Source organism: Pseudophryne corroboree, chromosome 4, assembly GCF_028390025.1.
Source record: "Pseudophryne corroboree isolate aPseCor3 chromosome 4, aPseCor3.hap2, whole genome shotgun sequence".
NCBI classification, from domain to species: domain Eukaryota; kingdom Metazoa; phylum Chordata; class Amphibia; order Anura; family Myobatrachidae; genus Pseudophryne; species Pseudophryne corroboree.
This window is the reverse complement of record NC_086447.1, coordinates 530,514,500-530,539,600: the sequence shown is the minus strand read 5'-3', so window position 1 is coordinate 530,539,600 and position 25,101 is coordinate 530,514,500. Positions and strand designations below refer to the sequence as shown.

The following is a 25,101-nucleotide window of genomic DNA, read 5'->3' as shown; positions in this document are numbered from 1 at the left end:
AAGTACATACCAAATATGACGCTTGGCTCATGAATCTGCTAACAAATCCTATACAAGAGTGCCATCTTGTGGTCAACAGTAAACCTCCCAAGACTCCACTCCTATGCAGTTTCATTTGAAACACAACAAAAAAAAAATATCCAAAAACAAATAAGCACCATATAATGCTAAGAAGAAAATAATTAAGTTACAAGAACAGTTTGGAAGGGTTCTACAATACAATTATTATTATTATTATGATTAGAAGAAACAGAAACAATGCCACAGTCGTATGGTAATGTATAAATCTTAACATAATAAGAAGTGCTGCAATGCTGAGACTTGTAGTTCCACACAGAAAAAAGACAGAATGCCGGTGCACACTCTAAGCATGGGCTTGACAAATCCCAGGGGCCAGATCGCCATGGCCCTAAATTTTGCTACTTTGCTATCAGATTATGCAGGGTGGGAGGAAGCATATCCTCTTCAGCTCCAGCAGAGATTCGTGGGCTTGCCTGCCTATATTGCAACAGCCACTTCATACACAGGAGTGAATGTGCTGCGTGTCCGTCCCAGCCTGCACTGTCTGCTGTGCCTTTCCGTCCCAACCTGCACTGTCTACGGTCTCCAAACGCCTGTTGCACAGAGCTCTCCGACAACAGGGTCTATGCTTGGCCGGTGATTGGGGCTTTGGAGGGGGATTGTTTTCCTGGGGAATACCGGTGACACAGGCTATTCTTCTATTGTGGGTGTCCACGACTCCCGTAGAGGGAGAATATAACCTGTGACAAGCGCAGCAAGCCACCGTGCCCAAAGCGTGGCGAGTGCAGTGAGCCCGCAAGGGGCTTTCTAGCGCTCGCCCCACTGCCAGCATATTGGCGGCTGGGATGCTGGCAGCCGGTAATTCATACTGAAAACAATAAAAGTTACATTATTCATAACGTGTTACTGTACTGAAATACAACTATATTAGACTCATGAATAGACATATCAAGTGAGAATGACCATTTTAAAGCCAAATTCAATTAGCCCTGAGAGCTGTACTCTTGTAACGGGATATTTTAGGCCAAATTAAATAAATATTAAAAAATCCTCGAATATTGGACGCGAGGCCCCTGATAACACCACTAAAATTATTAATCTTAATTAGCAAGTGACCAAGTCGTCTAAGCCTACAATGGTCCTGTCATCTGATGCTGAAAAGGTATTTGACCGTATCAGCTGGGTATTTATGCAAGGCCTGTTAGAGCACATGGGTTTGAATTTCACTACTTTACATAGGATTTTGGCGCTGTATAGGGTGTCCTCTACCAGGGTTAAAGTCACTGGGGACTTCCCGGATCCTGTTCGGATCTCGAACGGAACATGCCAGGAATGTCCATTGTCCTTGCTGGTGTTAGTACCATGCATGGAAGCTCTGGCGAGAGCCACACGGGCCAAATCAAACATCACAGGCCTGCGAGTGGCAGACTCTGAATACTTTGTGGTCAGCGGTTGACCGAAAGTAACCTCACCGCTGACCACAAAGTTCCCACCATTGGTTATAATGGAGCGCATAGGCGCTACATTGTAACACTGCCGTGTGCTGCCTGACATACACTATAGGAGCACACAGCCAATCAGGAGGGTGCCACAACGTGGCGCTCCCTGATTGGCTGAAGGAACCCTCTTAGACAGAAGTCAGGGGGGGTTCCTGGCAGTCGGGGAAAGGGGTCCCATGTGAAAACATTGGGCCCCTTTCAGTGTGTGGTCGTGTATCCGTTTTTTTATTTTGCAAAGTACGTGGATTACAAATAGAAAAGAAGAGGACCGAACTACACTGGATTATGTGAGTATAATTTTTCCAACAGGTACCCCATGGATTCTACATGGAGAAGAGGACCAACCCTCGTGTGAACATAGGTAAGTATGTGTGTATGGAGGTGTGGATGTATGTATTAAACTTTTACTTTCAAGGTGTGTGTCTTCTGTTTTTATTGGGGTATTTTTTTAGTAGTAGTACTACAGGTACCAGCGGGCCCGGTTTTCCACCGCATGCTGGTACTTGTGGTTCTCCAAGTACCAGCTTGCGGGGGAGGCTTGCTGTAACTTGTAGTACTGCTACTAAAAACAATATTCATTTTTTGACAAAAAGGCTATCAGGCCCCATCCGCAGCCCTTGGATGGGGGGGGGGACAGCCTCGGGCTTCACCCCTGGCCCTTGGGTGGCTGGAGGGGGGGGACCCCTTGATTGAAGGGGTCCCCACTCCTCCAGGGTACCCTGGCCAGGGGTGACTAGTTGGGTATGTAAAGCCAGGGCCGCAGGGACCAATATAAAAGTGTCCCCCGGCTGTGGCATTATGTATCTGGCTAGTGGAGCCCGGTGCTGGTTTCAGAAATATAGGGGACCCCTACGCTTTTTGTCCCCCGTATTTTTGGAACCAGGACCAGGCGCAGAGCCCGGTGCTGGTTGTTTAAATATGGGGGAACCCCTGTCACTTTTTTCCCCATATTTTTTCAACCAGGACCGGCTCAAAGAGCCCGAGGCTGGTTTTGCTTAGGAGGGGGTACTCCACGCATTTTTTTTCAAGATTTTAACAATGATTTATTTTTTTATTAAAGGTGCACAATGAAGCCCAGCACGGATCTCACAGATCCGGCCGAGATTCATTGTGTTAAAGTCGGCAGTGTTTTACAAGTCACTCACGTAAAACACTGCAAAAAAATACGAATGACATCGGTAAATACGAAAATGCAGAATACGACAGCTTAGTAAATTAGTCGTAATAAATTCAAAAAGTTGCAACTTTACACTTTCGATGCCATTCGTGATTGAACTTTAACCTCAATCGGGAAAATACGATTTTTAGTAAATATACCCCAATATATGGTATAAAGGAAACTTTTGTTGTAATTAAGTAGCATTTTACGATCACTGTAGTTTTTTTTTTTTTTTGTATGTAGCAAGAACCTCCACAGATTTCAGAATCTACTGCCATTGTTTTTTTCTAATTTTTGAATAATGTTTCATAGATGCAAATAAGAGATACGTTTAAACTGTTAGCTCAGCCAGGATTTTCACTTTAGCTAGATCTCTGAAATCATTTGGATAAGGGGTATAATTACTAACGCTTCTAAAAATTAAAAGTGGTGATGTTGCCCATATCAACCAGTCAGATTCTATAATTTCTCTATTGCATCCTAGAAAATGATAGACAGAATCTGATTGGATGCTGTGGGCAACATCACCACTTTTCATTTTTAGAAGCTTTAGCAAATGTACCCCTAAAATTCCAAACCTGCCTCTGCATTAAATAAAAAGTGTACAATTCATAATACTATTCCAAGCGCATACTGATTTTGTACAGTATATCCAAAGTTTATTTTTTCTTTGTGGGAACAAGATGGCCATCTGTTTAATCTCATTACAACTGCTGATAGCACCGGTACTTTCACAAATTTAATATACACACGGCCTTTCAGTATTTTTCTGTAAAATGTATTTTTAGTTTCAAATAAAAAAAGCTCAACTAACTAAAAGAACGTGTCTTGCATCCCTCACCAGGAGCTGGTAAACTGTTTGGAGCTATGCAAAAACAATGGAATAACTTCGAAGTACAGACATTTGATGTGACCCACAATGCAAATACAAGGGGGAAGTATTCTAAAAAACAATGAAGTGTTTAAGTAATGTCAAATTTTGCTTAATGTATCTAATACCATATCAAAATATATAACTTACATAATTTTTACCCTGATTTCAAGGGATGTAAATTAAAATGTATATTTTTCAAGCAAAATAGCATTTCCTAAAGTAAAAAGGATTTGTTTTTTAATAGAAATGCCATACAGTTTAAGCTAAAAACATAAAAAACTGCTCCAAAAATGATTCACCACAGCTGAGGAGGTGCTCGAAAGGGTCAATTCAAACAGGGACAAAGTGCTTTTTGCAACAGCACATAATCTTGCCCCTATTTCACCCCACACTTGTGGATATTGTACACTGCCCTATGGGCTGGCAAACAAATATCAGTGAGACGGGCTAACATAACTTTTATATAATAAGCCCCAATGTTCTTCTAGGCACAGTCTAATGCAGGATCCTGTAGTTCTAGGAAAGCAGGAATAAGGGGTTTATTTACCAACTGACGACTTTTTCAAAGACATTGATTATCTGCAGTTCTGCCTGCGGACTTTAAAACAGCAATACTCTTAATGCCGTATACACACGGTGTGACGGACGATATTGACTATATTGTGTTCGGAGGCATGAACCTCCGATATGGTCAATATCGACCCTGTCTGCACACGCGGGATCGGAATCGGTATCGCAAGGTTTACACACGGTGCGATATGCACTGCGTTTTCTACTATATAGTCCATATCGGTAGAAAAATTGCACCATGTGTAGGCCCCTTAAGTGCAAAACATACTGAAACTGGTTTTGAACTTATAGTATTAAGGTTTTAAATTCTGCATGCAAATGTGCTGTTTAGAAAATAGACCACAGAGGTGTAAGGTGTACAAGCACTTAGTTAAAACTACTGCAATTTTTGGTTTTTTTTCTGGGAAGATGAGCTAAAGACAAAGACATTTATATATGGAATGGAATTATGCTGGAAAGCTGTTGAAAATACTTACCAGTGCCAACAAAAGGATCAAACACCACATCATTGGGTTTAACTCTTGCATGGTTTGCCATGATGAAGGACAGTCCAGCATCCATGCTAGTGTTCCCAATAAAGTGTCTCTTTTTTACGCTATAGGAATCAATCAGCTCCCTCTGTCCATCAGCAATCTTAAAAAGACAAACATTTACTAAATTGAGCTTATTATTACAGATATGCTGTTTATTATACTAATCAGGCAATTATTTCCAATCATTTCTCAAGTTTAAGTTCAGTAACAAATCTGATGATGTTGATTTCATTCTTCAGCAAAACATGAGTTATTTTCAAGGTACAGTACACAGCAGCTCAAGTCCCAGTATTATCATGTTTTAAGTGACATGGGTTATTTTTTGGTTAAACCACAATAATTCACCATTTATAGACCTGTACTTGTTTATAGTTGTTACATACAAAACATAAGTGTCCATATTTTAAAGAGGAAGTTAATCCACAATAAAATGGCATTAGGACTATGTAACAGAACTTCAGAACTAGTGTTCATGTCCGCTTGTGAGATAAGTACTCCCTGAACAGCTACCCAGCAGTCACCTGTCCTTCACAGGAAGCAGATGTGGCAGCTGACCAGCCATCCACTTGACCACTAAGACACAAAAAGACATTAAGATGCTTTTTGAATAATGAGTCGTCACCATAGGGTGATTATCTGTTGAATGGTGCAGAAAAAAAGGCATTGGAATAAGTGGTCCTGGCTATCGGGGTATAACATCACAATTCTAGTTAGGTGAAAAAAATCTTCTTTAAGTGATCAAGGAAAATAAAACGTCTTCCTCCTTATTGTGTTAAGAGCCCAAAGGGGAAGCCATTTTTTTTTTACATTCCTCACTTTCTGAATGTTGTTTGTCCTTTAGTCTAGGTATACAAAGCTAAGGGATCAGTTCCAGTCCTTGGGAGTGGTTTATATAAAACAAATAACCTAGACTGAAAAGTCTAAACTTAATATTATTATCAGTTACTTATCTAGCACAGCATACTGTATATGAGCAGCTAGCATGTACTGTATAAAATTAACACACTGTAGTACTCACCCACCGGCCAAAGTAGATCTGTAGAGGTTCTTTAGGTGCACTATTTGGATCTGGACCATAATCCTCTAGTACATAGAATATATGCTCAGCATTCTGTAAACTCACTCTCCCTTTAAATGGCAGGAACTCCATTGCCTGTTTTTATCATATGAGAACAATATTTAGAGATGTATTCACAGCTGTTAAATATTTATTACAACCAAAAGTCAAATACTGCCATGAGCATGTTACTTCACAGCAAGTGTGAAAATAAATGATTGAAGCAGAACCCAAACTCATACTTTCAGTTTAAATACAAAACTGGGCGCTCTCTCTGATTTGGAAGACACTCCGTTTTTAACATCTGCTGACCAAACAGTTTTGATTATGCCATACTTACAGCAGTAGATCAGCATACTACCAGGGTATACCAGATTTTTACTGAAAATTTTACAAAGTGAAACAAAGTATTTATGTTCTAATGAAACAAAACCTACATTTCTCCAAAACTGAGCATTTTCACTGCCTCTAGAATAAAAAGGGGACCACCGAGAAAACTCTGCTTTACACTTGTGCTCTGTCAATTACATGTTTATTCTGGAATACACAGAACTACATATTAAAACAAACTGCTACTGTCTTGTTTATAAAGCATACATTTACATTGTTTACTAGTCAACACTGTATTTGCTAAAAAGTAAAAATTTGAATAAGTAGAGTGCCATGTTAAAAACATCTTGGGATCTGCTATCCAATACAAAAATCATATATCATATGTTTTATTCCTCCTTGCTTGCATATGTATTTATCCTTCATAGATACTATGAATGGAATAATAATTCCCCTACAGTATGGGTCATGGTGCTATCTGTTCTGCATTCATAAAATCCAACAATTTAGAATACGGCCTGTCATTTCCCGCCCAATCCCAACCTTATCCATAGAATTAATTTCCCTTAGGACAATGTAGATTCCCTATCCTGCAATGTGTTCCCAGGTACGGGTGTAGTATGGTTTGCCGGTGGTCGGGGACCCGGCGACCAGCATACCGGCACCGGAATCCCGACCGCCGGCATACCGACAGCTGGGCGAGCGCAAATGAGCCCCTTGCGGGCTCGCCGTGCTGCGGGCACGGTGGCGCGCTACGCGCACCACGCTATCTATTCTCCCTCCAGGGGGGTCGTGGACCCCCAAGAGGGAGAAAAGATGTCGGTATTCCAGCGCTGGTATGGTGGTCGCCGGGAGGCCGGCCGCCGGTAACCTGAAGACCACCCCCCAGGTACAGTATGTATGAGCAGTAGGTATGAGAAGAAAAGACCCCATGGGCCCCAATGTTAAACCAAAACTGCAGATTATCCAGTAATTTGACAGCGCTAGCACTCCATAACTGTGGAAGCCTACGTAATCCATGCAACGATCCCTAATTTGCAGCAAGGAATTGGTGACCAAACTGCCTATAAATTCAATTCTGTCCATTTACACTGTGCAGCAAATGTCTCTCATGTAACTAAAGGGCTACTCACATCAATCTTTACAAGCTTTTCTGTCTGTGTCAAGGCTTTATTGAAGCTATGAATATTTATTTTGTATGTGGAGTTAGGCTGAAGATAAGGGTCCTGAAAGAAATGAGAAATAAATCACTGATTAGCAGGACATGTGAATGAGCCAAACAAGGGTTTTCAAATCTAACATATAGTCATACCATCTTATCCAACGGGTAGTCCTGAATGGATTGCTGCAGGTCTGTCAGACTTCTTCCATGACCCCACAACTCAAACAGGGATCTAAATAGCACAAACACAAGTTACTTAAAATAGCAGGTAAAGCCTTATCGCAAAGGTTTTGTACTACATAGCTCAATAAAGGCGCATCTGGAGGGTTTATAGGTGACTAAATATGTCCATCATGCTTTATCTAACTCCTCTGCAGCAGGCTGCTAACTAAACAGACGGCCAGCTTGGTAGAGTTGCACCACAGAAATACACTCTACTGACCAATGCTCGATGATGTCACTGCAGTAAAACTGCCCTCTGTGCCACATAGCAAATGCTTATTATGTGCCAGTTACTATTTCCTATGTGGCAGTTTCTTTCTTTATTTCTCATTATTAAAACAACAATGGGGGTAATTCTGAGTTGATCGCAGCAGCAATTTTGGTAGCAGTTGGGCAAAACCATGTGCACTGCAGGGGAGGCAGATATAACATGTGCAGAGAGAGTCAATTTTGGGTGTGGTGTGTTCAATCTGCAATCTAAATTGCAGTGTAAAAATAAAGCAGCCAGTATTTACCCTGGCCCTTATTCCGAGTTGTTCGCTCGCAAGCTGCTTTTAGCAGCATTGCACACGCTGGGTGTGAATCTTAGCTTAGCAAAATTGCGAACGAAAGATTCTCAAAATTGCGAATAGAAATTTCTTTGCAGTTTCTGAGTAGCTCGGGACTTACTCTGCCACTGCGATCAGTTCAGTCAGTTTCGTTCCTGGTTTGACGTCACAAACACACCCAGCGTTCGGCCAGACACTCCTCCGTTTCTCCAGCCACTCCCGCGTTTTTCCCAGAAACGGTAGCGTTTTTTCACACACTTCCATAAAACGGCCAGTTTCCGCCCAGAAACACCCACTTCCTGTCAATCACATTACGATCACCAGAACATTGAAAAAACCTCGTAATGCCGTGAGTAAAATACCTAACTTCTTAGCAAATTTACTTGGCGTAGTCGCAGTGCGAACATTGCGCATGCGCAATTAGCGGAAAATCGCTGCGATGCGAAGAAAATTACAGAGCGAACAACTCGGAATGACCACCCCTGCACAGAAACAAAGGGGGTAATTCCAAGTTGATCGCAGCAGGAAATTTTTTAGCAGTTGGCCAAAACCATGTGCACTGCAGGTGTGGCAGATATAACATTTGCAGAGAGAGTTAGATTTGGGTGGGTTATTTTATTTCTGTGCAAGGTAAATACTGGCTGCTTTATTTTTACACTGCAAATTAGATTGCAGATTGAACACACCACACCCAAATCTATCTCTCCCTGCAGTGCACATGGTTTTGCCCAATTGCTAACAGAATTCCTGCTGCAATCAACTTGGAATTACCCCCAAAATAACCCACCCAAATCTAACTCTCTCTGCACATGTTATATCTGCCTCTCCTGCAGTGCACATGGTTTTGCCCAATTGCTAACAAAAATCCTGCTGCGATCAACTCAGAATTACCCCCAATGTCTGGTAAAACCAAAGCAGTATAGTATTAAAATGCACATTAAAACTAAAATGACATTTTGTGTATCACATTAACATTTCCATGTCTAAATGAATGCACAAAATGGAAAGCTGCTCAATCAGATTGTAATGTCACTCAGGTGCTAAAAGGGAGGGGTAATTCTGTGTAGGAAAAAACTATGTGTTCCCTAATGCACACAGAGTGAAAAATATTACTACATAATAGTCAGATAATACGGAGATCTTAGTTGCGTATTTCTGCAGATATAGGGTTAAGCCCCCAGGCCGATCGACAAGGCTTCTCAGTCACTGGGGGTCCCTAATACTAGGTATGGGTCCGAAAAGAACACTGTATGAATAGGAAACACACTCTTGGGAGTTTCCAAGACTGTGTCCAGTCCCAGTTCAGGTGTACGATACACAAGTGGCAGAATGTCGCCTACCCAAGTCTAAGTAGTTATGAACAGTGGCCCTCATTCCGAGTTGTTCGCTCGGTATTTTTCATCGCATCGCAGTGAAAATCCGCTTAGTACGCATGCGCAATGTTCGCACTGCGACTGCGCCAAGTAACTTTACTATGAAGAAAGTAATTTTACTCACGGCTTTTTCATCGCTCCGGCGATCGTAATGTGATTGACAGGAAATGGGTGTTACTGGGCGGAAACACGGCGTTTCAGGGGCGTGTGGCTGAAAACGCTACCGTTTCCGGAAAAAACGCAGGAGTGGCCGGGGAAACGGTGGGAGTGCCTGGGCGAACGCTGGGTGTGTTTGTGACGTCAACCAGGAACGACAAGCACTGAAATGATCGCACAGGCAGAGTAAGTCTGAAGCTACTCTGAAACTGCTAAGTAGTTAGTAATCGCAATATTGCGAATACATCGGTCGCAATTTTAAGAAGCTAAGATTCACTCCCAGTAGGCGGCGGCTTAGCGTGTGTAACTCTGCTAAATTCGCCTTGCGACCGATCAACTCGGAATGAGGGCCAGTGATCATTGTAAAATGACTCAAAGTACACATTTCACATGTTCATATCTAATGCCTATGTTAACCAGATATTTTTCATTTCTTCAATGTCACCAAACTGAAATATTAGATACATCATAAGTAATAAGAGTAATCTTTGTTGACTGACATGGCACCAAACCCCACCTGAGCAGTACAATTATATGATCGCCTAACTAGACCACTTAATAATCAAAAAAATAGGATTTTAATACCTACCGGTAAATCCTTTTCTCTTAGTCCGTAGAGGATGCTGGGGTCACTTCAAGAACCATGGGGCATAGACAGGATCCGCAGGAGACATGGGCACACTATAAGACTTTGAATGGGTGTGAACTGGCTCCTCCCCCTATGCCCCTCATCCAGACTCCAGTTATAGGAACTGTGCCCAGGGAGACGGACATTTCGAGGAAAAGGATTTATTGAATTATTTTAAACTAAGGTGAGATACATACCAGCTCACACCACTAACACGCCGTACAACATGGCATTCAACAACAACGCATGCAACGGCATGACCAACAGTCACAGATTGACTGAACTCAACGCAACATGAGCGTAACTATAACCAAACTGGAGATACAGCCCGCACTGGAACGGGCGCCCAGCATCCTCTACGGACTAAGAGAAAAGGATTTACCGGTAGGAATTAAAATCCTATTTTCTCATACGTCCTAGAGGATGCTGGGGTCACTTCAAGAACCATGGGGTTATACCAAAGCTCTAGAACGGGCGGGAGAGTGCGGATGACTCTGCAGCACTGATTGACCAAACATGAGGTCCTCATCAGCCAGGGTATCAAACTTGTAGAATTTCGCAAAGAGGTGTTTGAACCCGACCAAGTAGTCGCTCGGCAAAGTTGTAATGCCGAGACCCCCCGGGCAGCCGCCCAGGATGAGCCCACCTTTCTGGTTGAATGGGCTTTCACAGATTTCGGTAACGGCAATCCTGCCGTAGAATGAGCCTGCTGAATCGTATTACAAATCCAGCGCGCAATAGCCTGCTTGGAAGCAGGAGCCCCAATCTTGTTGGGAACCCACAGGACAAACAGAGCCTCTGTTTTCCTAATCTGCACCGTTCTGGCGACATAGATCTTCAAAGCTCTGACCACATCGAGAGAATTTTGACTCCGCTAAGGCGTCAGTAGCCACTGGCACCACAATTGGCTGGTTAACATGAAATGATGAAACCACTTTTGGCAGAAATTGCTGACGAGTTCTCAACTCCGCTCTATCAGCATGGAAAATCAAATAGGGGCTTTTGTGAGACAAAGCCGCCAACTTAGACACTCGCCTTGCAGACGCCAAGGCCAACAACATGACCACTTTCCAAGTAAGGAATTTTAACTCAACCTTGCGCAAAGGTTCAAACCAATGTGACTGCAAGAATTGCAACACCACATTAAGGTCCCATGGTGCCCCTGGGGGCACAAAGGGAGGTTGGATGTGCAGCATGCCTTTTACGAAGGTCTGAAGTTCTGGAAGGGAGGCCAATTCTTTTTGAAAAAAGATCGACAAGGCCGAAATCTGTACTTTAATAGAGCCTAACTTTAGGCCCGCATCCACACCTGCTTGTAGGAAATGGAGCAAACGCCCCAGGTGAAATTCTTCCGTAGGAGCCTTCTTGGATTCACACCAAGACACATATTTTCTCCAAATACGGTGGTAATGCTTTGTCGTTACTTTCTAGCCTGAAGAAGTGTAGGAATGGCTTCACTGGAAATACCCTTTCGGGCTAGGATTTGGCGTTCAACCGCCACGCCGTCAAACGCAGCCGCGGTAAGTCCTGATACACACACGGCCCCTGTTGTAACAGGTCCTCCCGAAGAGGAAGAGGCCAGGGATCTTCTATGAGCAACTCCTGAAGATCTGGATACCAGGCCCTTTTTGGCCAATCCGGAAAATGAGGATCGCCTGAACCTTTGTTCTTCTTATAATTTTTATCACCTTTGGGATGAGTAGAAGTGGAGGGAAAACATAGACCGACTGAAACACCCACGGTGTCACTATCGCTTGAGGGTCCCTTGACCTGGCTCTGAAGTTTCTTGTTGAGGCGGGACGCCATCATGTCCACTTGAGGAACTCCCCAACGACTTGTCACTTCTGCAAAGACCTCTTGATGAAGACCCCACTCTCCTGAATGGAGATCGTGTCTGCTGAGGAAGTCTGCTTCCCAGTTGTCCACTCCTGGAATGAAGACGGCTGACAGAGCGCTGGCATGTCTTTCCGCCCAGCGAAGAATCTTCGTGGCCTCGGCCATCGCCGATCTGCTCTTTGTACCGCCTTGGCGGTTTATGTACGCCACTGCTGTCACGTTGTCTGACTGAATCAAGATCGGCAGACCCCGAAGAAGATGTTCTGCTTGCAGTATGCCGTTGTAGATGGCTCTTAATTCCAGAATGATTATGTGTAGACAAGCTTCCTGGCTTGACCACTTTCCCTTAAAATTTCTTCCCTGTGTGACTGCTCCCCAGCCTCGGAGGCTTGCATCTGTGGTCACCAGGATCCAATCCTGAATCCCGAACCTGCGTCCCTCCAGAAGGTGAGAACTGTCCAGCCACCACAGAAAGGAAATTCTGGTCCTGGGAGATAGAATTATTTTCCGGTGCATGTCCAGGTGAGACCTGGACCACTGGTCCAGCAGGTTCCACTGAAACACCCTGGCATGGAACCTGCCATACGGAATGGCCTCGTATGCCGCCACCATCTTCCCCAGCAACCGAGTGCAGTGAAGAACTGACACCTTTGCCGGTTTCAGAGTCTGTTTTACCATGTTCTGTATTTCCAGAGCTTTTTCCACTGGAAGAAAAACTCTCTGCAATTCTGTATCCAGAATCATACCCAGGAACGACAGCCGTGTCGTCGGATCCAACTGTGATTTTGGCAAATTTAGGAGCCAACCGTGTTGTTGCAGAATCGTCAGTGAAAGGGCAACATTCTTCAACAATTGCTCCTTGGACCTCGCCTTTATCAGGAGATCGTCCAAGTACGGGATAATTGTGATACCCTGCTTACGCAGGAGAACCATCATTTCCGCCATTACTTTGGTGAAAATCCTTGGAGCCGTGGACAGACCAAACGGCAACGTCTGAAATTGGTAATGACAATCCTGCACAGCAAATCTCAGGTAAGCCTGATGTGAAGGATATATGGGGACATGTAAGTAGGCATCTTTTATGTCGACCGACGCCATAAAATCCCCCTCCTCCAGACTGGAGATCACTGCTCGTAGAGACTCCATCTTAAATTTGAATCTTTTCAGAAAGAAATTGAGGGATTTTAGGTTTAGAATCGGTCTGACTGAGCCATCCGGCTTCGGGACCACAAACAGGCTCGAATAAAAACCTTCACCCTGTTGAGACGGGGGTACCGTGACAATCACTTGATTTTGACACAAATGTAGTATCGCAGCGCTTACTATCTCTCTTTCTGGAAGAGAAGCTGGCAAGACCGATTTGAAAAATCGGTGAGGGGGCACGTCTTGAAACTGTAACTTGTACCCCTGGGTTACAATGTCTACTATCCAGGGATCCAGGTCCGAGTGTACCCAGACGTGGCTGAGGAGCTTGAGACGTGCCCCCACTGGTGCGGACTCCCGCAGAGGAGCCCCAGCGTCATGCGGTGGATTTGGTAAAAGCCGGAGAGGACTTCTGCTCCTGGGAACTTGCCACAGCCTGTGACCTTTTTCCCCGACCTCTCCCCCTTGCAGTAAGGAAGGAGGACCCACGTCCTTTTTTGAATCCATTGGGCCGAAAGGACTGCATCTGACAGTGAGGCGATTTCTTCTGCTGCGCAGGGACATAAGGTACCCGCGGTAGCCGTAGACACCAGGTCAGTGAGGCCGTTGCCAAACAAAACCCTACCGTTAAACGGTAGAGCCTCCATCGCCTTCTTAGAGTCAGCATCAGCATTCCATTGATGTAACCACAACGCTCTCCTTGCAGAGACCGCCATGGCATTGGCCCTCGAACCCAAAAGGCCAATATCCCTTACAGCTTCTTTTAAATATGCTGCAGCGTCCCTGATGTGACCCAGAGTCAAAAGTACACTATCCCTGTCTAGAGAATCTACCTCAGATGACAAGTTATCTGCCCATTTTTCAATAGCGCTATTCACCCATGCCGCTACAACGGCAGGCCTGAGTAGCGACCTTGTAGTGACATAAATGGATTTTAGTGTATTTTCCTGCTTACGATCCGCAGGATCCTTTAGGGCTGCCATGTCAGGGAACGGAAGCGCCACCTTTTTGGATAGACGCAATAAAGCTTTGTCTACCGTGGGGATTGACTCCCACCTTTCCCTGTCCCCAGAGGGGAACGGATATGCCACTGGAATTCTTTTGGGAACATGTATCTTTTTGTCAGGATTTTCCCAAGCCTTTTCAAAAAGTGCGTTCAGTTCATGAGAGGGAGGAAACGTTACCTCAGGTTTCTTTCCTTTAAACATACAGACCCGTGTATCATGGACAGCAGGGTCCTCAGTAATATGTAGTACGTCCTTTATCGCCACAATCATGTACCGAATACTCTTGGCCAGTTTTGGATGTAATCTGGCATCACTATAGTCGACACTGGAATCAGAGTCCGTGTCGGTATCTGTACCTACTATCTGGGCAAATGCACGTTTCTGCGACCCCGAAGGGGTCTGAGTCTGTGACAAAGCATCTTCCATGGATTTTCTCCATGTTTGGTTCTTAAACTCAGATTTATCAAATCTCTTAGTCAATTTTGTCACATTTTCATTTAAAACACTCAACATATTCACCCAATCATCCGTCGGCGGTGCCGACACACCCTCTCTCACAGTATTTTCTGTCCCCACTCCAGCCTCCTCCTGGGAAGAGCATTCCGCCTCAGACATGTCGACTCGCACGTACCGACAGCCACAAGCACACTGGGGCTATAGGAGACAGACCCACAATAAAGCCTGCAAGAGGAACACAGAGAGAGATCTGTCAGCTCACACCCAGCGCCTATCCCAGTACTGAGGCCAGTAAGGTGACTGCCCAGCCCTGTTAGCGCTTTTAATATAATCAATCAGCACCAAATTGCCTGTGCCCCCCCGTTTTTCACCCTGTTACTTGTACAGCAGTGTGGAGGACAGGGTCAGCGTCTCTGCAGCTTCTGAGGAGAGAGAAGATGGCACTGGTCAGAGCTGTGCGGCTAAGCCACGCCCCCTACATGGGGCGCTTCAGTCCCGCTCAAAATACTGATTATACTGGCGGGGGTCCCTGAACTAGTGCCCGGAGACTGTTACTATACATGCCAATCTGATCTGAGGTCTCATGCTGCCCAGGTCGCCCCCCCTGTGCCCTGCACCCTGCAGTGCCGTGATAAGCGTCCGCTGCGTGGTACCTCTTTTGCCGTCACTGAAGTCTTCTGCCTTCTCATAATCACCCGGTTTCTATCTTCCGGCTTTTGTGAGGGGGCGACGGCGCGGCTCTGGGAACAAGCAGCTAGGCGTACCGTAGTGATCGAACCCTATGGAGCTAATGGTGTCCAGTAGCCTAAGAAGCAGAGCCCTTGAACTCTTAAGACGTAGGTCTGCTTCTCTCCCCTCACTCCCACGATGCAGGGAGCCTGTAGCCAGCAGGTCTCCCTGAAAATAACAAAACTAAATAAAGTATTTTTCTGAGAAACTCAGGAGAGCTCCTCAATGTGCATCCAGTATCACTGGGCACAGAATCTAACTGGAGTTTGGAGGAGGGGCATAGGGGGAGGAGCCAGTTCACACCCATTCAAAGTCTTATAGTGTGCCCATGTCTCCTGTGGATCCCGTCTATACCCCATGGTTCTTGAAGTGACCCCAGCATCCTCTAGGATGTATGAGAAATATTATAATGGGCATGTTGATGCATAAGATTTAATGGCCCAGTAGCTGACTTTATAAACACCTCTCCTGGAAAGACGGCGTTTCCAGTGAAGGTGTTTATCAACTTGTTCTCAGTAATGCAGTGTTCTGGGGAGACATTACTAAACACTGGATCACTGAGTGTCAGAGGGAGGGGTCAGATAATTCCCAGCACTAATGTCATAGACCATCCAGCACACCACCAGACAGAAGACTCGGCAATTCTCTGTGATGCACGGGACAGCTACACAAATTTAAATGACCTACTTCTCCAAAATACCAATATTTTAGTGGGTCTTAAATTATAGGGTAAGGCATTGCTACCAAGCAATTATGTTTTCATATAAACAACAATTTCTTAATAGACCAGTTTAAAAGAAAGAAAAAAAATGAAAAGCGTGTGATGCACTGGACTTTATGTTCACTTTCTTGAGAATCACCCTAATAGATGCTTGCTCTATCTCTCTTACTCCTTCATCCTGGCTCCTGCAGACATGTAGGGACTCCCGTTTAAATTAAGTAGTCTCCTTTTTCAAACAGTAACTGAATACTTTAGAATTTGTCGTCTGATGGTCACTTTTTTCATCAGACTATGTACCAAACTACGCTACAGAAAATATAAAAGAACCAGCATTCATGAACATTTCTACACACAAAAAAAAAAAAAAAGAAAGCCATCTTTTTTTTTTCTTTTCTTTTTTAATTCAATAAGTTTTTATTGATTTTTCCAGACAAACAGACAAACCAAAACATTGAGTACATAAATATGCATCATGTGTATTCGGATAAAAATCAGCGAATGTGATATGCAACAACAGACATACATAAATAAAGTTGCAAACATCTACAAGTTATACATAACGATTGTCGTGTTCTCTTTTCACTTGTTCATACAATATTGTTACATTAAGTGACCAGAAATCAATGCGGGGCAGAGACACGGGTCCCGCGGTAGAGTGGAGATGATAACCACCTATCCCATATCCTGTCAAATTTATCCGGGGCTTTCCTAGAGATATAAACAAACTTTTCATGGGACACAACTGAGTTCACTAACGGGATCCATTTATTAATATCGGGGCCCGTAGTCGCCATCCATGAGCGTGCTATCAATACTTTAGCCAAAGCGCATAAGTTAAGAATATATCTTCTAGAATGTGCATCCAGTATCTCCTCATCTATAACCCCAAGGATACACACAAGGGGGGTAAACACGTCAAGGGGGATTCCCATAGAGGCCACCGACCGTGTCACCGCCCGCCAAAAGTCCTGCACTACCGGGCAAGCCCACAATAGATGCCAGAAGGTACCATCCGGAGAGGCGCACTTCGGGCACCTAGAGCCACCCCGCCCCCCTATACTAACAAGACGGGTGGGAGTGACATACTCGGTGTAGTATAAACAAATGTATCTGCTGAAAACGAGCCGAAGTGGTAGCAGTACGTGAGGTCCCCAAGGCCTCCTCCCAGATATCGAGGGTAACCGGTCCCAAATCAGCTTCCCATTTAGATTTAAGGTGTGAGAGACTGTCAGAGTGATGGGCACCGAGCAGAGCGGAGTAGAGACCAGAAACAGTCCTGGAGCCCGGAGTATCAGCCAGGAGCAGGTGAACCGGTGACTTCCGAAGGAGAGGTGGAGCAGCACTAAACTGAGACGCGCAAGCGTGGCGAAGCTGAATATATCTATAATAATAGGATGTGGGTATATTAAACTCAAGCTGCAATTGTCCAAAAGAAATAAATGTACCCGAGGAGTACAAATGATTGAGGGAGCAAACACCCCAGCGTCCCCACACCGATCCCATTTGTAGGGACGTGAAATGAGTAAGAGCCCGAGTGTGCATCAGTGGGGTGTCAGGATCCCATCCCTCCCCCCCCCCAACATAGAATGTATCTGCCTCCATACCATAATCGCTTGTTTAACCAACGGCATCGTAAGGAGTGCAACATTATCACAAAGTAGGAGCTGCAGGGGTGACAAATTGATTCCAGATGCAAGTAATACAGAAGAGATTAGTAAGTCTCCAGTTGAGTCGGAGACCCAAGGGATAAGGTGGAATAACTGTGCCGCTAAGTAATAGAATCTAATTTTAGGAAGGGCCAGACCACCCGAGTCCCGAGGTCTAGTTAGAGTATCTAATTTAATCCGAGCTCTACGTTTGGACCATACCAGTGATGACAAGAGACCATCTATGATACCAAATAATCTCTGGGGGAGATAAACAGGGGAATGTTGGAGGACATACAGCATTTTAGGTAATACAACCATTTTAATGAGGTTTATCCTACCCGTGACAGTAAGTGGCAGTTTACTCCACACCCTAACACGAGACCGTAGGTAGTCCATTTGTGGACGTATATTCAGATCAATAAATTGCGAGGACTGGTTGGAGATCCATACCCCCAAGTATTTAAAAGAGTCGACCCAACGAAGCGGCAGGTCCCCGGGGGGGCAGGCAGGACAGGGGCCTCTAAGCGGAAGGACACAGGACTTGTCCCAATTAATGGACAAACCGGAGAATCCCCTAAAAGTGTCAATCACTTCCAAGATATGAGGCATAGTGGTAAAGTAATCAGATACAAACAATAGAATATCATCTGCATAAAGAGCAATTTTGTCTGTCCTACTGCCCAACTGGAAACCCACCACCCGCGAGGAGGATCTAACAATACAGGCCAAAGGCTCTATGGCCAGAGCAAATAGGATCGGGGATAACGGACAACCCTGTTTCGTCCCTCTTTGTAGAGAGAAAGAGGAGGATATGTGACCGTTAACAGAAACCCTAGCCTTGGGTGCAGAGTAAAGCAGCTGTACCCATTTTTTTAAAATAGGTCCAATGCCAAATCAGTCCAATGTCCCCCACAAGAAGCCCCACTCCACCGAATCAAACGCCTTAGCAGCGTCCAGAGAAACAATAGCTGAAGAGCGGGACCCCTCATGAGGGGCCTGGAGGTGCGTATAGAGTCTACGTAGATTAGGTAAAGTGGACCGGCCCGGCATGAACCCTGATTGATCCTGATGTATCAATTGTAGAATCACAGCGTTGAGCCTTGTCGCCAGTATTTTAGCTAAGATCTTAACGTCGGTTGTTAACAAGGAGATTGGACGATAAGATTCGACTCGTGTTGAGTCTTTGTCCAGTTTAAGGAGTACTATAATTAGGGCTTCTGCCATAGAGTCAGGCAACCTACCCTGCACAAATAAATTATTATATATAAAGGAGTTTAGGGCCATAAAAAGGTAGGTGTTTTTTATAAAGTTCCAGGGGCAGTCCATCAAGACCCGGGGTCTTCCCTCCAGGGAAAGAGTTAACAGCGGATTCCACTTCAGTCAGCGTTAAGGGGGAGTCCAAAAACGTCATAGCGTCCTGGGACAGCGTGGGTAATGGAATATCAGCTAAATACATCTCTATTTCCGTCTCGGTGTGGGTGAGCCTAGAGCTATACAGTCGTCTATAGTAATCTACGAAGTCCCCCACAATATCAGGAGTATTAAAATGAGTCACATTATCACTGGTACAAATCACAGGCACAGTATTAGATGCCCTGTCCGCACCCGCCAATGTTGCCATAAAGCTACCAGGCCTGTCACCCATTGCATAGTACGTGTGTTGGGCATAAAGTAGACGGTACTTAGCCTTATCAGCCAAGCAGTCACGCCATTCAGCCTGCGCAAGCAACCACCTCTCCCTCGTAGTGTCAAGACCATCCGTCATATACTGAAGCTCCAGCCTCCTACATCCTGCCTCAAGGTCACGTTCACCCTGGGCATAACTAGATTTTAAGACAGCCACTGTTTTGATCAGGGTGCCACGGACATATGCCTTAAAGGCATCCCATAGGACTGTGTTAGACACCAAGCCCTGATTTTCCAGCAAGAAGGCCTCCCACATCTCCACCAGCTCCACACCGGTGCCCATCTGAGTCAGCCAGAAGGAATTAAACCTCCAAAACCGTGCCCCCCTAACATCTCCCACGTCTAGACAGAGAATTACCGGGGAATGATCTGATATGCCCCTGGTAGCATACTGAACCTCAATCAACCTTGGCAGCAGTCCTTTAGAGGTGAGGGCCAAGTCTATCCTGGAGAAGGATAAGTAGGTAGGAGAGAAGCATGTATACTGTCGTATGCCAGGATGGCGGACCCTCCACGCATCGACCAGGCCCAGACTGTCCACCAGCAGCGCAAAGTCCCTCCTGCACACCACAGGAGCAACTGGAGACTGTCTGGTTCTATCTAAAGCGTGGTCGATGACGTTATTGAAGTCTCCAAGACAAACTATAGCAACATTCGGATATAACGTAATAAACTCGGCTGCCTTTCTGAGAACCTCCAGGGAATAGGGGGGCGGTATATAAACAGCCAGGATAAGCAAAGACATAGAATAAACTTGACATTTCAGAAAAACATATCTGCCCCACTGGTCCAATTGGACCTGATCAAGGACAAACGGAACCGACCTTCGGACTAGAATTGACACACCCCGCGAATGCGACGTATGGGTGGAGTGGTATGCCCAGCCCACCCATGGTTTCTTAAGAGCCAGGACTTTTGCCCCCACCAGATGGGTCTCCATGAGGCAAATAATATCCGCACCATATTGTTTAAAGTGACGAAGCACTAGTGAACTTTTGACTTTATCATTCAGCCCCCGGACATTCCAGGATAGAAATTTAAGTTGATTAGAGGCCATAAGTCAAGACAAAACAAAAGGTATGATCGGTCCCGGGTGTCCCCGACAGGCCAGCGACACCATCACTAGATGAGGTCAAACAAATCAAAGAACCCATAGCGTTTGCAACACATACAAGAAAAGGAAAAAAACAAACAAATAACAAAATACAATCCCCCCCGTCCTGTCCCCCCTCCCTGTATACCCACCTGAACTGAGGCATACCTTATCCCAATAAACTGTTCCCCTTAACAAAGAAAAAACAAACTATACCAACATAAAAGGGCAATGAATGAAATGACCAAAGACAAGGGCGTAGGTCCCCCACCCCCACATAAGAAAAGTGTGGGGACCCCACCCTGAGCCCTGGATATAAACATCAGTGAAATGAAAAAATAAACATTAGGAGTAGCAATGTAGCATTATCCGGGTAACATACTGCCACGCAGATATCAGCAAAAATAAAACACCAGCCAAGACATAAGGATATAGCAGACATTAAGGGTCAGGAGCAAGCGCCCGCCTGGCCGGGGCCCAGCGGTCCAGCTACAGGGCAGCTTCCCGAGGTGTAGCGAAGAATTTTGTTTCTCCGTCCGCCACCACCCTTAGCCTAGAAGGAAAAAGCATTGCATACTGTAGATTGAGTTCCCTGAGGCGTCTTTTAATCGGAACAAATTGTGCACGGTCCTTTTGCACCTCCCGCGCAAAGTCAGGAAACACTTAGATTTTGGAGCCGTTCCACAACAGGGGACCCTTGGTGCGCGCCAGAGATAGAACAACATCCCGATCTCGGAAGTGGATAAATTTCGCTATGAGTGTGCGTGGTGGCGCACACGGTGGCAGCGGCCTGAAAGGGATTCTGTGAGCCCGTTCAACTGTGAAGAAAGGCGTAAAGGAGTCGGCCCCAAAAGAGTTTTTCAACCAGGATTCAACTAATTGCTCCGGGGCATTACCCTCCTCCTTCTCTGGAAGCCCCACAACGCGGACATTATTCCTCCTCAGCCTGCCTTCCATATCGAGCATCTTGCCTTTTATATCAGACAGCTGACCATCAATGGCAGTTACACGGGAGCTAAGCGACTGAGATCTTGTCCTCCAGTGTAGATATTCGGGTCTCGACTTCCCCGACCCGTTCTCTCACTTTTTGGATATCATGATGGATTATGGTCAGGTCAGCCTGTACCTCGCCTGTCTTGTCAGAGACGGGATTCACTAGCCGCCAGGGCTTCCAACACTTTTTGCAGCACATCATCAGAAGCATCACCAGAGGAGGATGAATGACTGGGGACACCGGTGGAGGGGTATCCCCTCCCCCAGCCGGCGTCGCTGCACGCCTTCCAGGAGTATGCGAGTACTGGGCAAGCCGGGCTGCAGCAGATTTGTGATGATATCTCCCCATGGTTAGATATATTAGAATAAATCAGGATCGGTAGCTCAGTGAAAATCCAGCAGCAGCACAAAGACTGTAGGGCCCAGGATAATATTAACGTGTGCACACACTTATAGCAGGAGGACTCAGTCACAGCACCTCATAGGACCATATAGCAGTCCAGAACAGATCCAGGAGAGCGTACAGCAGGGATCCAGAGAGAAGGAGCAGGACCCCTATATCATGTAGTTCACCCAGGCAGCCCCAGGCTCCGTTGCACACAGGCATCACAGTGGAGGAGAGGGGGGTCACGGGTGTCACAGCTCACAGCAGTGCTGGGACAGTGTAGGAGAGTGGTGAGCAGGCTCCGGCAGGCAAAAGTAGCAGTCCCCCGTGAGAGCGGGTCCCGCGCGGCGCACACTGCAAGGGCGCGCTGGAGATCCGGGACCGGAAGTCACGGCGCCATCTTAGGAGGCCAGGGGAGAAGAAACGCGGCGCTCAGATCCCCAGCGGTTATCCCTCGTCCGGCGGCCCGCCACAGCTCCACAGCTGCCCGGCCTCTTACCCCACCAGATAGGGTAAGTTGGGCTCGGGGGGACCCCTCAGGATGTTTCCAACGGATGAAAGGGAGTGGAGAGCACACACGCCGAGCTGCTACTCCATGTCCCGCTAGGCCACGCCCCTCCAAAAGAAAGCCATCTTTAATTATTCAGAAAGTAATGGCGATACATATTATGTATTTTTTTCCAAACATTTGTTAGATGTATCAAAATCTTTCCTGTATTTTACCACATTTTAGAAACTATTACTATTAAACTATTGCAGCAAAATTAAATCATTCAGTGCCTGGCGCAACGGGCATGATTCAGGTTCAGATGGAGCGATGCTAGTATATGGTCATGCAGCAGCAGGTGACTGGAATAAGTAAATGCCTGCTACATCCAAGCACCCAACATAGGATCACTTTATGACACCATCAGCCATCTGATTACCCTCAGGTTACGCAGACCAGTTGTCGTAGCTCCATTGCCGAGGCCAGAAAACCTCAGTCGGAGGCCGGAAACCCTGGCCTTGGAGCACCCAAAAAAAGGAGACGACTTTCTGGGAAACGGAGCAAATCGCCGCCCCCAAATGGCTGCAGAGTGTCATTCAACTGGCTTCTGTAGACTCACTGCGTGCAAGGATGCAGGACACATACTACACATGCAAAGTATGGTCTAGTGCAGTGATGGGGAACCTTTGACAATCCAGCTGTTGTTGAACTACACATGCCAGCATGCCCTGCTACAGTTTTTCATTTGGCCATACGAAAACTGTAGCAGGGCATGCTGGGATGTGTAGTTCAACAACAGCTGGAGTGCCAATGGTTCCCCATCACTGGTCTAGTGCATGTGCAGTTTTTGATAATTTGAAAACTGCTTGAGCTTGCTACTACCGCACCCGAATCAGGTGCAATGTGTGATCAGGTGCGATGTGTGGTGGGAAAAGTCAGTATTACCATGACCAGGGAAGCGTGCAAAAGCTTTTTCTAGTATTAAGTGAAATGAGAGGGATCCTCCAAGGATGAGACAGTGAAGTGAAAGCTGCAAATCAGTAATGCACAGTGTTACTGAGGAAGCCTTACTTTGCACACACGGTACGCTTCATTATTTTTCTTGCCACTTGCTCGCATGGGATGCTAAGCACACAGAAGGGGGACTGTGGAACAAAAAAAAAAGAGAACACAGACTTAAATAACTTACATAAGAGATATGAAGATTTTAGCATCTTAAATTTTTACATACATGGTCATGTGAAAGGGACCTAATCACATTTTTATACCCCCATCTTATAAGATGACTTGCAAGTTATAGATATTTTGGTATATTATACACCTAACCCTACTGTGCTCATAAGAATGATGTTTTCACATGAATAAATTATGTTGTGGGGACTTGAAATTAAAAATGTAAAAATCAGATCTGACAAAGTAGAACCAGACAGTACACACCCACCAATAACAGAGAGAGGGCTCACTTTATATCCACTGCATTATCTCCAAACAATAAAATGTGCATAATGTTTTAGACATATGGGGTATGGAAACATGATATACTTTTTGCTCTTGGAGGATAAAAAGCCCTCTCAATATCTGGTGTGTGCAACTTCTCTACTCTTACTTTTCTTCAAGTGGGGAATTTGGTATTGATGGCACAAAGCTGGGGTATTGAATATTCTGTGAATTTTCAGGGGATACATAACAGCATACACAGAACTTTCAGACAAATCCTATTGGCAGTCCATATAGTTGGTATAGGTGACAGCGTTGTGTGATGAAGGTTAGTCCACATGGTAGATTACCTAACCAGGTCTTAGGTCTATTAAGCTGACAGAACTGGTTTACAGAAAGACACAGGGTAAAAGCAGCAGGTATGTATAACAGGTACACATATAATGTATGTATCATATCCAGTCATGAATGTAAAGGGAAGCACATGTGGTGTGCGTCAGGTGGGAGAATGCACTTGTGTCTGTACATGCAGTGGTGGCAGTGGCGTATGCACACTGGTTGTGTACATGCAACAGTACAGCAGCAGTCATGCACTGCAACTATCTGGGGTCACTGGCCTCTGTAAAGCCATCTCACTGTGAGTATACTGGAGACTCTCAGGGGCACGTCCTTCCAACATAAAGGACGGAGCTGAAGACATCTGGACACACCGCACATGTGCGGTAGTGTACAAGGTCTGAGGTCACTTCTCCGGCAGTCTGGGGAACCGATTCAGAGGTGGACACTATTAAGATGATTTTCTCAGAGGATGGTTGTAGATTTGTGCATGTGCAGACCGGGGGGATGCAATGTCGCTTGCAGTGCCCCAAAAGCCGCAGCATGATTGACATGCCGCTGGCGTTTGGGGGCAGTGATGGGGAGCATTCCAAAAAAACAGGGGCATGTCGGCCCCATTTTCTGGGCTTCATCCTAGAACGCTGCTTAACTGGCCCCGGAAGCATGATTTGCTGACCTTAGGGTTACTCAGATGTCCGATGGTCAAGCAGTTGCCTGGTATTAGTGCACATGGTGTCTGCTGCATTTCCACCCGCTTATTCTTACAGCCTGAATTATGGTTAATGCTAATGCGAGAATCAGCGACTGCATACTAAAGCTCCATGTGACTGCCTACCCCCTGTTCTTACATCTGCCATCATTAGTATCGAGACTTATACTTGCCCAGTGCTGGCTGCAAAGATCTATGTAAAACATAAGTCCCGTTTTCTTCCTTACAATACAATCAAGCAAGGAAGTCAACTAAAATTCCTACGGCAGTCCCAAGGGACAGAGTTCTGTGAGACTGCACTG

General features: G+C 45.5%; 1 protein-coding gene across 6 annotated transcripts in view; it reads right to left on the bottom strand.

Moving 5' to 3' along the window:
- The window catches only part of TRMT11 (tRNA methyltransferase 11 homolog), a 184,860-nt gene that overhangs the window by 112,071 nt on the left and 47,688 nt on the right, over positions 1-25,101 (bottom strand). For 5 of the 6 annotated variants that reach the window (XM_063917289.1, XM_063917291.1, XM_063917290.1 and 2 more), the window contains 5 exons: positions 23,389-23,462; positions 7,356-7,437; positions 7,177-7,269; positions 5,675-5,809; positions 4,600-4,756 (listed from right to left, as the gene is read on the bottom strand). In XM_063917289.1, the coding sequence (XP_063773359.1) occupies positions 4,600-4,756; positions 5,675-5,809; positions 7,177-7,269; positions 7,356-7,437; positions 23,389-23,411 (490 nt within the window). In that variant the 5' untranslated portion in view covers positions 23,412-23,462. Of the gene's footprint in view, positions 1-4,599; positions 4,757-5,674; positions 5,810-7,176; positions 7,270-7,355; positions 7,438-23,388; positions 23,463-25,101 lie in introns of those variants that run through there. The other variant, XM_063917292.1, reaches the window with a different exon arrangement.